Source organism: Anser anser (assembly GCF_964211835.1).
Source record: "Anser anser genome assembly, chromosome: 16".
Taxonomy (NCBI): domain Eukaryota; kingdom Metazoa; phylum Chordata; class Aves; order Anseriformes; family Anatidae; genus Anser; species Anser anser.
Genome location: NC_139737.1, coordinates 7,214,640 through 7,228,432, shown reverse-complemented (window position 1 = coordinate 7,228,432; position 13,793 = coordinate 7,214,640). Strand labels below are relative to the sequence as shown.

At 42.9% G+C, this 13,793-nt stretch overlaps 1 protein-coding gene across 2 annotated transcripts in view; it reads right to left on the bottom strand.

The window, feature by feature from the left end:
* Positions 1–10,544, bottom strand: part of LOC310882556 (uncharacterized protein) — an 84,961-nt gene extending 74,417 nt beyond the window's left edge. Inside the window, exons 1-2 of one of the 2 annotated variants that reach the window (XM_083801464.1) lie at positions 9,803–10,544; positions 7,158–9,332 (exon numbers count right to left, since the gene is read on the bottom strand). In XM_083801464.1, coding sequence (XP_083657590.1) covers positions 7,158–7,197 — 40 coding nt within the window. In that variant the 5' untranslated portion in view covers positions 7,198–9,332; positions 9,803–10,544. The remainder of the gene's footprint in view (positions 1–7,157; positions 9,333–9,802) is intronic. The other variant, XR_014573026.1, reaches the window with a different exon arrangement.
* Positions 10,545–13,793: the final 3,249 nt, after the last annotated feature.

Sequence of the window (13,793 nt, the reverse complement as noted above, 5' to 3'; positions counted from 1 at the left end):
TTCACAAAATATTTCTTCCCACCTAAACAGGTTACACAATGCCTAGGTTTAAGGCATTTAAGTATCTCAAAGTGAGCCACGCTGAGTATATTTTGAGCGAAGGATGAGAATATTTCGAGCCTCCTGCAGTTCAGATTTGGGTCACTTGTTTTATTCAGCCTAGCCTCATTCGAAACCCAAACTTGACTCTCGCTGATGTTATAAATATTGCTTGTCCTACTCCAGGTACTGCCAGTCCCTATTTCTTAAGCACACTAATATTCAAACATCTGTGTGGAAACAAAATTAGCAGTTTCTCTTTCTATACCTGTCTGTGACAGATAGCACCAACAGCTTCTGGCACCAACAGCCAGGAGCTTTGGGATAGGCTATCAGCAACCCCACATGGGCTGGGTATAAATCCCCAAAGCTTCCTACACGTATCAGAGGCCAGAATTAGGGTATCTGCCTCGATTTCATTCCCACTCAGTAGGACCTTGAAGAAGGAACTGCAGTTCCTGCTTCACAATGGAATAAATCATCCTGCAAGATATTGATCACTAGGTTCCAATAAAACACCCCACACCCTGCAAACTAAATCCTTAGCTGTACTTGGGAGATCGTTCTTTCAGTGCTCTCTCTCCCTCAGGAGTTTTATCAACAAGGCTAAAATAAGTGATTTCTCAGAGCAGAGACATGCTCTTTCTAAGAACACAGATATCTCTTAACAAAATCTGCACCAAGATGTTCAAACAGCATGGGTGCATGTGGGAAGTTGCATTTCACAAGCCTCTCACGACACTGCCTCCGTTACACGTGCCAATAAAACCAGGGCACGGGCCTCAGAAGTAAGTGCTGCATTTAGTTGTTCTTTAAGCTTTGATAGAGTATTAGCTGCTGTGTGATCTTTATTAGAAGCAAGGAAACCCGGCGCAGTGTGTCAGGCAGTGGCAGATGTGAAGGAGGGTGTGGTTTCTTTTGTTTTGTTTTTTTTTGCTCCAAGCAAGTTCTGACAGCCCTGCGAACATTTGACCCTATGCTGCATATTGGTGTGCAAGATGCATTTGTTTAGGCTTTTTATTTCAAGCTTTCATTCACTGCAGTGGGGTTATAGACAGACAAGAACTGTCTGTGAATATGTCCAGCCTTCTTCACAGGGCTCCTTACTGTCTTGTTAACCACAACTGTTACTCCGTCTGCTTGTACCTCACAGATATGTTACACAGAGGGGAGAGCACATAAATGAGATCTGTGCTGGTTGCCCACATTCACCCTGATGATGCTCCCTGTTTTACACCATGCCTTGATACTCCCCTGCGGAGGAAAACCTGGAAGTTTGTCACTGAATGGTAATCCAGAGGCAAGCCGCTGTCCCCACTCAGCTGCTCATTGCTGCCATCTCAGAATTTGCTGGCAAGCTGCTTTTTATGGCTGGGTTTAATAAACTTAAGCAAAAGCAAGGTGACTTCTGCCAGCCTAGCTCATTGTGCCCACTGCAGGCTGGGCAGGAGGCAGCGACTCTTGAGCCCCAGCAGAGTGAAGGCATCGATCCTGAGCCTCACCCATGGGCACCCACCATCCTGCAGTGGATGCTGAAGCCCTTGTCCACGGCTCCATATGCCCCAAGCATCCCACAAGTGAGTGCTCTCCCCTTTGGTCCGAGCTCTGTGCCACCTTTCCTTCCAAGAGGATGACCACATTACAGGGATGGCACTACTGAAAGCATGGGCTGGGCAGAAAAGCAGTTGGAATACCAGAACAGGTTATCCCACCCTCACTTATGCCTGGCAGCACTATAGGGAAATGCAATAATCTTTACTAGGCCAACTGACAAATTCTGTCTCCTTCTATTTCCAGATAACCTCCTAAGCAGAAAGCCCTTTTTCATAACCCCAAAGCAGCAGCATTCATGCTGAGAGACTGAAAACTCCTCTACATCCAACTTCATTATATTGATGACTGTGTTTGAGAGAACATAGAGATGCTTCTGGTGGAATAGAGTGGGTTGCTGGTAGGGACAGAACACGGAGCACACAGCCTCCCTGCAAAACGCACTATTAATTACCACACGTGAAACATTTAGGAACTAGCTAGGTCTGGAGAGGGGAGAAAAGACAGCATACTTGTAGATGCTGCTATTGTGCTTCAAGTCCATGATTTTCAACATCCAGCTGAATCATGACTCCAACAATCCAAATTTCTTTTTAGATTTTTTTTTGTGGGTTTCCCTTGAACATCAAATTACACAAGACAAAGAAGCGGTGATTGTGTTAAAAAAAAAAAAGCATGTCAGCACACATTCACACTTGCTCTGCTAATTAGGTCTTTCTTTATCACATAGATCAAATGTATGGGGAGTCAGAAATATACACCAGTATACACCAAACTTTTCAAGGATGAAAACACAGGAGGTATAAGTACAAGGGCCTCAAATTAAATTTATTTTTTTCCTGTTATCTAAGTATCTGCCCCTTTCCAATAACTTCTGCTTTAACCTGTGAGTTGTGATTAAATAGTAAACTGCTAATTGCTTCAGCCAACAGGTTTAAATACTTGTTCTTATCACCAAAGAAATCTCACGTGTCTGTCAGAACCAACTAACGCACCTGAACATTTGCCTCATTTACACAAAAATTTGATCTGGATCCATGACTCATATCTGCCTGAACCAGAATGCTGACACTGAATACCAGGAACTTCAGACACAACTTGAGTAGGAACCAACCTTTATCTGTAAAAAGAGAGTTCAGAATACATTTTTCCGTTATTAAACTGAAATATGTGTTAGTCAGTTTTAGAAGAGTTTCACCATTTTTGGTCTCAGGAAATAGCATAGCTCCTAAGAGCTGCGGCTACAAATTAGAACCCCATTGTGTAAACTATTGTAGACCAAGATACTTTACAGAGACAATGCCTTCTCTGATTTATAATTGAAGTAGGAAATTAAAAATTTTCCTTTATGCCAAAAGGACTTAACTGATAATGCACACTCTATACTTGTCCTGCTGAGTGTACTTTATAAACCCAGATGAATTTGCACTAGAAATAATACAGGAAATGCTGGCAAATTCCTTCTGAGCTTTAGTTTAGGGCAGGGACCACGAATACTTTGGACTGGTGCAGACTGCAGGATGAGAATACTTCCTTTTAAAAGCCACTGATTCTGCTGCAGCTATTCTGCTGAGGTTACACAGATGACAAGTTAAGTATCCCAGTTGTCCCAGTATGGGCAAGGCTTTCTCATTAATAACTCAGCTGTCTGTGTAAGCTCAGGCTATTGTGGCAGGTATGACTGCACTCCTATTTCACTCATGCCAGTTATGATTGCATACAGTATTTAATTAATTATGTACCTAAGTAGGCAATTATGTATCTCAGTAGGTAGTTATACAGTTATCTGACTTATATGTGAACTGAAAACACAGAACTAACTGTTCATCTGTGTATACATTTATGACAGCCTTAAGTCAAAAATCAGTTGTCTTTGCTCAACCGTGTACGATTGTCAGCCACCAGCCCTGTTTATATTTGGTACCAGGCTTCGGTTACTTCTGTTATGTAGCAGCTTTCTTGGTTGGATGGCAGCGTTAGGTGGGAAAGATTTGAACTAACATTTTGTAGGTCTCAAGCAGGTTGCAAGTTGCTTTCTGAGAAAGATATGGTGAGAGTAAACAGCGTAGGTTTGGTTTTGTTTTCAAAGCAATGTGGCAAAGTACACAGGTAAACATATTTTCTCTCAAACAGCCATCCATCCCAGCACAGGCTTTGTCCTTCTCTCGTCATTAGCATTGTTTTTATTTCATTCCTAATATGAGCAAGGCAGTAAGAGAAGAACAATAACACTTCCACAATAGCACAAAAAGTGACTTCCGTGTTATGGTGTCGACCAAATCTCTCTTGACCTTTTTGTTTCTTCTGCATTTGAAAGAGAAAGAGAGAAAGGAGTGGGGAATGTGTCTTTTCATATACACAGGACACATTCTCTTTAATTCTTTTATTTTTAAAAGCATCTCTGCGGTGCTCCCTTAACGTGCCTGCCACACTATGCATAGATTTTTAGGCACGCTATTATTTTTTTTTCCTGTCTTGACCACATTAGTTTTTGAAAGGCAGCAGATTAAGGCGGCAGAGCTCTCTCATTTCCCCTTTAGCTCATCATCACCCCTCTCCCCTTCGGTGACCCTCCTTCGCTTTTGTCTGCCCCACGCCCCCATTTACAGAAGCTGGTGAGGGCTGCCTCCGTGCACACACATCACACTGCCTTATAAATCAGTGGGATCCCCAAACAGATACCAACCAGAGCCCAGCCTTTGGTGGATCGTGAGCAGGGCTGGCCAGGAGCTCTCTTTTGAGCCAAACATCAAGAATTAACCCATCGAGTAACATTTCTCTATTCTTTATGAAGGAAGGTAAGGTTCACAGCACCCCTGAGCAGAGATTTCTGGGCACAACATCTAAATAGAGCAGTAAGTCCCAGGGGGGAGAACATATCAACGAGTAAGGAGAGGAAGAAGCAGCGAGGTTTGTAGATGCGCGCTGGTGTCCTGGGCTGCAGTCAGGGGATGGCACCATTTCGCTGAGGCTGCAGAAGCATTATTTACCCAGGGCACCGCTGTGAAGGAATTACCCCGAAAACATTTTGGAGAGCCCTTTCATTTTGGGAGGATCAGAAGGATCCTCCCAAAGAAACCAGGACTTGGAGCTCACCAAAATGGTGGCCCCCAGCTCTCGCCCCGCAGTGACACCCGGTGCGGCTGCACCCCGGGCACCGCTCTTCCTCCACCCCTCTCCACACAAATTTTGATCGTATAGGGTTTTTTGTTTGTTCTTGGTTTTGGTCTCCAGTATTCTATGAATGGGACGAGAGGAAAAAAAAAATACTGCAAGTGCAACTGTTTGAGTAGTTTTAGTGACTGAAACGGCCAAGAACCTAAATCCAAGTGCCCTCTACTGGTGCTGGCGAGAAAAGCGGGGATGGAAAGCGTGGGAGGGGAGAGCAGGGGTGGCAGAAAGAGGAGGGAAGTGAGATTAAGCAACAGCAAAAGGAAACTGTGTCAATAAACTGGGTACGGCCTGAAAACTATAATCACGGAACAGAGCCATTGAATTGCTGGCAGGCCGGGTTGCTCGTGCAGTGAGCAGTCCACGCCAAAAGGCACAGTGCTGCTCTGAAGGCAGTTCGTGCCACAATGCCAAACCTGCTGCTTTGGGGTGCTGTAAGGGGACATCATGAAACCCTTTTTAACAAGTAAACTATTGCCTGTAATTGGACAAACTTTTTTTTTTTTGATGATTTTTAGCTTTTAAATTTTGTATTAAAGAAGCGTACGGAAGAGAAGTTTGGAGTGTTCAGTACTTAATGTCTTTACTTTAAAGCTGAGACCAGCAGTTGTGCAACAATGACATTACCACATGAATCTGGTCCTGGAAGAAATTATATCATGTGTGCTTATGGGAGCTTAATCCATGAGGTCCCAGGAATGCCGGGATCGTATGTGTGTATATGCACGCACACACACTGACAAAGCAGCTCATGGAAAATCTGTTTCAGACAAGTTTTGGATGGAGTAATTCATTCTTGCCCTGTAAGAAAAGCAGTTTGTACAGTTTTGTTGGTATCCCTGCACTGTGATATACTTGCAATATACACGTATAGGGCACAGGGATTTTATTGAGATAAAAATCCTACAGATTACTGATCCACTGCCTCACTAAAAGTTAAAACAAACCTAACAGAAAATAGAAGAAATTCAAGAGGCAAATTTTGACATACTAATAGTTAAAAATGTATAATTCGGGGAAAGTACTTTTCAGTTCCTGCAATAACAGAAGTGATTTTTTTCAGATTTAATGAAGAGATGTCATGTCAAGAATAGAAGAGTCACTCAGCATGCAGAAGACACCAAGGCAGTGGGGAAGTGAAGCCAGGAGCAGGAGAGCTGGATGGAGATGGGATTCAGCCGCTCTATGAGGAAGCAACTTGGGGAAGTGACAAATTTGTCTGTTTTTTCTGCCAGGAAGGCAGAGGAGGAGACTGCTCTGCGCAGTCTGAATGGAGCTGGATGGGATCACAATTACTGACTGGAAGACTGATGTAATGACTGCAGATCTGTATACGGTATCACTTTTCCTTGCTACATCCAAAATCAGTTTCAGAAACATCACGTGCTAAGTAACTCGCTAAGTAGCTACGATAGTTATACTGGGAGAGGATGAGCACCATTCAAGATCTGCAGTACTGGATCTGTTCTGCACTGTGTTTCCACTAAATTCAGTTTAGGTCATCCTGACTTAAACCCATTCAATTACAGTAAAAGCAAGTCAATTTCTGACACGTAAATTATCTTAACACATTGAAGCTGATAGAAATGGTGACAAGACCTCATGTGAAATTGGACTCATGCAATAAACCTTTTTTTTTTTTAAAAAAAAGCTATGTATTATGCTTTTGTTAGACTAGAAGTTGATGCAAGGATTGAGTCCCCAGTAACCACCACCACCAGACTGACCTAAAAAACTTAAAACCTTGGTCACCTTTCTGATATAAAAAATATTTCCTGCTAGCCAGTTAGTTTACAATTTCTTTCTGTATGAAACACATGTTGATATTTGATTACTCCCCCTAATAGTGTCCATCTGTGGAAAGGGCTGCAGTGCTAATACACATGCATGAAAGCAGTAATCTTATTTTCAATACCAAGGATTGTTTTATCTGCTTCATCTTTAATATTTCACCGCTGATAACAGGTTGTGCATATGGTTTTGTGGCAGCCTGTTTGCAGTCATTTCATCGTGCACACCTCCCTTTTTGCACCTTCCCTTTCCACCTGAGCTGATTCTTTATACAGTGCAGCCACAGTAGGTTTTATATAGTGTTCATCATCTGGCCCAAACCTAAACCTCCTCATGGGCCGGATATTAAATCATAAACAGCTCAGGACTGGTTCTGGTAATGAAAGTTGAATATCCCATCAAATGGGACAAAAAAAGTCTATCTTGCCTAAACTTGGATGTGCCTCACTTGAACAATGACTGCACGTGTATCAGAGCTCCAGTGAGGCTGGAAACTTCGTACCCTAGAGACAGTTACCAAATCTGCCTTGTGAGACATGTCTCAGGTCGTACACAATGAGAACAGTCCGCTTCGTGTATAAAATGTGTTTAATCTATCTTGTTACCTGCTCTGCTGTTCTGTGAAGAGCCAGCTTGTCCCTGCATGGTTCAGAGCTTCCGCTAGGCATGGAAGTTCCTGGTGCCAAGAGCTTGCACGACTAGTGAAAGACGAGGAAGCCCCACACAAAGCTTTGTCCCTTTACATGTGGTGGAGCACAAGACCTCCCGCCTGCCTCACACTTCACCCAGAGGAAAGCAGCCGCAATGCACTTCATTTCCCAGCGCTTCCCGTGGGATGGCAGAGAGCTAGGAGGGCCTGGTGCACGGCAGGGGACACCTCTCACAGTCCCAGGCCTCCTCCCCAGGGCCCACCAAGAAGGCCAAAAGGACGACCTGTGGTGCTGAGCTCCCTCGTGCCCACACAGATTTGTGCCAGGCCCACGCACAGTCCTCTCCCCACACCACAGATCCCCCTCCCATAGGAGGATATTTCAACACTGTGTGCATCTCTGGCTTTTGTGTGAGGAAACCCGATTACATCTATGAAGTACAGATAAGTACAAGAACAATAACACATTACGTTACTGGGGTATCTATTTTAAAGGTAGCCACTGCATCAGCTTTCAAAAACTGATCTTTCCTGACAGAGAATTGCTTTTTGCTCTATAGACAGCTAGCAACAAGATACAAATTCAGACTAGCGACTGGAATAAAGATCTCATTTCAAATATCTGAGATGTTTGCTGTTGATAATGAGTGGATTACTCTCATTGGTCTTAATTCTCATCTCAGATAGCAAACGAAGATCTTTCAGAAATACTCAGTATTTCATATTCACTTGTTGGTAGGGCAGAGGTCAAGTAACCAACCTCTCAGGAACCTTCCTCTTAATACTCAGGAAGTATTAAGAGGAAGTCAGACCAAAAAAAAAAAAGTATTTAGATCAATGCACTGACTCTCACAATATGCATTTTTGATCCTGAAAACAAGTAAATAAAAATATTCCTCAGAAACAGATAATATTAAGTCATCCCCGATGGAAGTCCAATTCTGAACTAACTCACCATATTTTTTCAACATTTATAGGACGTAATACTACACTCTCATGAAGAGAGAAATTGGGAGAAGAAATTCAAAATAAACGAGAAGGTTGGAAGTATGCTAATAATGTCAGTCTAGGGTGATCTTTACAGCACCTCACTGTCAAAGCATCACCATTCATAAAAAGTTCTTTGAGAAATTACAAGCCGAGTACCCCCAAATTGAAGCACGCATAGTCATTAGTTGCTTAGGAAATTCTTGGCAAACACGTACCTAAGAACAAAGATACATCTGTGAACAAAACGCTTAAGGAACACTTTTTGCAAAACCCTAAATACTGTTTCTATCCTAGAATACAGACATTTACAAGTAATTTTGCCAGTAACCAGTAGTAATTTTAGTACAATGTTTGTTTCCAAGTACTTGAAAGCACCTACTCTTGTGTCATGGACTAGGAATAGTAACTGCCAACTTTACCCTCCCTATAGAAATTAGTGCTTGCTTCCCTCCTCCCCCCCAAGCTAGAAAAACAAGGCACAGATTTGACAGAAAGAGTAATTTTTTTTAAATTCTTCCACTTTCGGCATATGGTTTAGTTTCGGTTTCCTCCAAGCTAGAACAATACGCTTTACAGGAGACAAGATGATGAATGCTTAATTTTGGGTTCTGTTAAAACAAACAACTTTCTCTAAAAGCACATGCTTTGTTTCAAAGTGACATTTGTTAAAAGTCTCAGTGTCCATATTATATTGCATAACTTCAGGTCGGCTCTGGTGACACAGTGACATGGGACAATAACAGAAGGCAGCTTTGCCTTAACCCTCACCCCTCTGCATCTCCCACATGCTCTGGGCAAAGCACAGGTTTCAGCTTCCTTTCATACTTTTTCTAAACTGCTTTGCAACAATCAAGGCAGACTAGAAACTTAAGACAAGTAAAGACCTTCCCTTGTTGAGAAAGGGCCAGAAAATAAAAAAAGACACCAAGATTAACATGGTAACCACTTAAAAATATACTAAAGAAGTATTTATTATAGAGCACACACAGAGAAATAGTGTTTGTAATGCAGACGTTAAAATCCAGCATCATTCTCCAAAATCGAGATGTTCAGTGCAAGCCTTGCTAGAGTCTGTTGGTGACGTCCTAAAGTTACACAGCTCCTACTTACAAAACACCAGTGCATTTTATGGGCAAAGTCACTGAAAAAAAAAAAGGAAAAAAAAAAAAGCTTGTTATTTCTGTGATGAATGTGCCTATGTACTTCCGGGCTTCAGTAAGTTTACATTTTAGCACAGCCATTCATCTTTAAATAAATATTGATTGAGGTCAAAGCTGTTTATGTTTTCAGGGTTGAAGTGAGGTGGCTAAGTCCACATTTAGACTTCTAACAAAAGGAGTGTATCACCTCCCTGGCTTACAGGTGCACAGCACTCCTGAAGTGTTTTTGATGAGTGCATGAGCTGAGACATTGCCACAGCATTTCCAAACCAACCACACCACAAACTCCAGAGGAGGCTAAAACCAGAAAGGTTTATCAAGGACCGGTGTCTCCTTGGGAGACCACAAATGGACCCCCACACACACACCCTGAAAGACTGAACACATACTCCAGATCAGACAACAACAAAACAATCCTACACCAGTCTGTCTGTGAGCATGCAGCCCCTACCAGGTTCTCTTTGAATCCAACTCTCCTTCTGGCAGCCAACACACTAGCTTTATCTTCCTTCCCCATCCCTCTTAAAGGAGGTTAAATCTTCTCAGCAACTCCTATGAAAACCAGCTGGGCTGACCCACCCCACTGCAGCAATTAACCTTTGCTAGGTCTCTGTGGGACCTGTGGACCCCAACATGACAGCAGGTTGATGGAAGTTTTACTAGCAGGACTACATGGAGATCAGAGAGCGGGAGAAGGAAGCCAAAAATGATTTTCAAGTACAGTCGTGATGTTGACAAAAACATTAGCATGGATTCAGTCACACTGGAATTAAATTTATGTAGCTCATGTCTCTGGTGGAGTCTTTTGCTAGCACAGTTGTAAACACTTACAATCACCAAAAACCCGTATGCACCACTAGTGGGTTCTTTGGGTACAGGGAAATATTTCTACAACATCTACGACCAGGTTCCAATCCATGTTTGGGGAATTGAATATAAATACAGGTATTTTACGTCGATAAGTAGGTGCTAATAAAATTGCCTAGCCTTGATTGTGGAATTTGATCAAATGTGCTTCTGAGTTTGTGCCACAGGCATTTACTGTCTCCACTTAATTGCTCTCCTATTCTTATGGCAGCTGACAAATCCTTTCAGTCATCTCTGGTCATAGCCAGGCATTTCAATTTACTCTGAGATAAGCATGCAAAGCTGTGAAATACTTCTGAAGATCCAGCACAGATTGACTTTTGCAAGTCTCCTATAGTACTTCCAGTAAGAATCACCAGGCTTTAGGAACTCTCCAGGTACCTATTTACCAAGGTATTTATATGAACCTGATCTCCTCAGCAACCAAGCATGATGTACATTCATATGTAACACGGCATCTCCTCCAGAGTGGTGGCATCAACCACATATGTTCATATATTTACTAGAAATACTAAACGATTTACTAAATGTTAACTATTTAAATTAATTTACTAAATTATGCAGAGAGAGGAATTTATTGTCTCCTGTACAAAGGCTGAGTGAGAAGGCTGTGAGAAGGCTTTGAGTGTGAGAGGCTGAGTGAGAAGGCTTTGAGAAGGAACAGATAGATGCAGGATCAACGGCAGGCAGCGGGACATCTGCAACCTAAACTCCTACTCTTCCTACAGACCTCGCATTGTAGCAGTGATTGCAGTGCTGCCCGCTGCCCTGTTAGCCCACACTCCCTTTCAGCCCACGCTCCCTCTCAGCCCACAGAAGTGGACTCTGAAGCCAGCTGCTGGCAAAATCCCATGCATTCTTCCAAATCCTCTCCTTGTGCCCTGGAAGGGAGGCGTTGCAGAGCCCCCTGAACACAGTCCTCTGTGACAACCTGCCTGCTGAGGAATTGGGACAGCAGTGCTTTGGTTTGAGTCAAATGAAAGAAGGGAAGACTTTCATTTCTACCAGACATGTGTTCTCATTTCTATTCTCTCACTTATCAGGGATTATACGATCTATCTGTGGAGGAGCATGTAATTTGATAATTGCATGCTTTTCCAATACTGTGAATTGATGTTAAAAAAAAAATATGCTTCAGAGGCAAGCTGAATTTTACAAGCAAACTTTTGCACACGCAATTATTTTCCTCCACTTGTGACAGCCACCGCCAGCTCCAAAAGCTGCCAAGAGAAAGTTTCTAGTGATGACAGTGCCTCAACGTATTGGGATGCTTCAATCTCATTTACTCAAGTAATGTAATTTCAGTTTATACCAAGAATCTGTTCCTCCAATTAACTAGAAATTGCTGACAGAAAAAAAAAAAAAAGTAAAAAATTTGAAACTTAATCCTTACTTCCCTTGTTCTCCAAACAACCCTCATGAAGAACTCACAAACATCCTTAACATTCCTGAAGTGCTGCAACAAAGATGAGCCTGCAAAACTCTAATAATATTTTAAATGTCCTAAAGATTGTGTCCAGGGCCTTTATTGTTCTCTGTGCACTGCAACAGTCATAGTAGGACCCTACTCCTACTCTGTGTAAAGGTAGGTGAAGGGGTAGTGTCAAATGCTGCATCACCTGATTACATTGGGATATGATAAAGAAGGAATTTGGACTTTGTACCTTTCCGGTACAAAAAGCAAATTGTTAATGCTTCCTGTGCAGTAGGCTGTTTTCCCATAGAGTTTAGTAGATGACAAATTTAATAGGAAATGATTAAGTAAAAACAAAGAATGTCAATAACAGATTTATTCTTCTTCTTCAATGCTTTTGATAATTTGTTTTTGAAAAAATAATGCAGTCTTTAAGGAATTTGTACAGTTCTTCAGCCTCTGTCAAGGCTGGTGCAGAATTTCCTGTTTTTGTGTTCTCAGAACTGCTAAACTGCTGAAGTTGCCAGTAAAGACCTGGGTGTGTTATCCAGAAGAGGTGGAGCCTGTAGCAAATCCAGATTCTTCACTGATATTCTCAGATGAGTATAAAAAAAATTAGAACTATTCCATCTGTAACCTCACAAGTAGGGTCAGTTCCCACAATCACAACTCATCCATGCACTAACCCTTTGTGTTTATCTCCTGCCACACTATCCTTTCTGCATATGAAACCATTGATTTTGTTGTGTAAGTCATCCCAAAACCAGCTGTAAACATACAAAAGGATATGGATGTAGTCATAAATCATGTTCTAAACGTGGGGTGCAGAGCTAGCAGCGTGACACACACTCACACCCCTTTGGAAACAGCTTTGTCCTTCCCATGGTTGGACCCTGCTCTCAGCATGAGCAGACCTTCCCCAGTCATCTCCTAAAGCACAGCCTTGTGCTTACAAGGGGCAGGATACTGCTCACGTTCCCAGCTGGAAACCTGCTCCAGCTTTACACCAGGTTGGGGTGAGATATAGGCCGGGCATGGTCAGGATTTGGCTTTGTCTTTCAGAACTGCATTTAGCAAACTGCCTTATTACAAACATGATAACAAGGAGTGCCAGAAATACTCCACAGACTTCTCAGAAAGAGCAGTCAGGCATTGAAATGGGTTGCCCAGGGAGGTGGTGGAGTCACCGTCCCTGGGGGTGTTTAGGGAAAGGTTGGACGTGGTGCTTAGGGACATGTTTTAGTGGGTGATATTGGTAGTAGGGTGATGGTTGGACCAGGTGATCTTGAAGGCCTTTTCCAACCTTAATGATTCTATGATTCTATGAACATGTAGAAAGTACAGGTGTGAGGGAATCTCTGGGGTATTTCTCTCTTTTGCTTTATGTGACTGATCGGTGCACAGAATTCAACAAGAGGTTTCAGTAGGCAAGCAATCCCACAAGAACTTCAGAACACCATATTATGCAGGAACAAGACCATAATTATGATATTTTCAGGCATATAAGAACAGCTAAGACAATCCGGAGACCACAAGAAGTAATGTACCTCGAAACTCAGTGCCCCAGAAAACTGTCCTGCCTGACAGTCTTGTGCTCTGATGAACTCCTCAGGTGGCGAGCAGGCCGAGGGCATCATGGTGTGAGAGGAACGGGGTTTTGGGGTGCAGAGAGTGTCTGAGGGGCCCGAGGAGGCACCCTGGGGCTGCCTGCCTGGCTGCTTCCCGCCCACAGGGCCTCCTCAGACCCAACAGGGCCTCCTCAGACCCATGGGGCCTCCTCGGGGCCTACTCAGGGCCTCCTCAGAGCAGCAGCCATACAGATGCGCACAAGACAACCAGCGCACAGGGCAGGCTGAAAAAATGGGCTGTAGGCAATGCTTATACCAAATAAGTAATAGCTGCTGAAGTGCAATTACCTATTTTGTGTGTGCTGGTAATTAGCTGCTGGTTACACGCACGATTAATGGGTGGACTCTTTAATAACGGAAATTACATTGTTCTACGCAGGCTGTGCATTGTACGAGTTGGTGCAGGGCAGTTTTGCCAAGAATTATCTATAAAAACCTTCTTGAAGTGTAATGAAGTTAAACATCTGGACAGATTCCAGGGAAGAACAACTGAGCTCAGATATACTTTCAAAGGAGATAATTTGCTTTCAGGT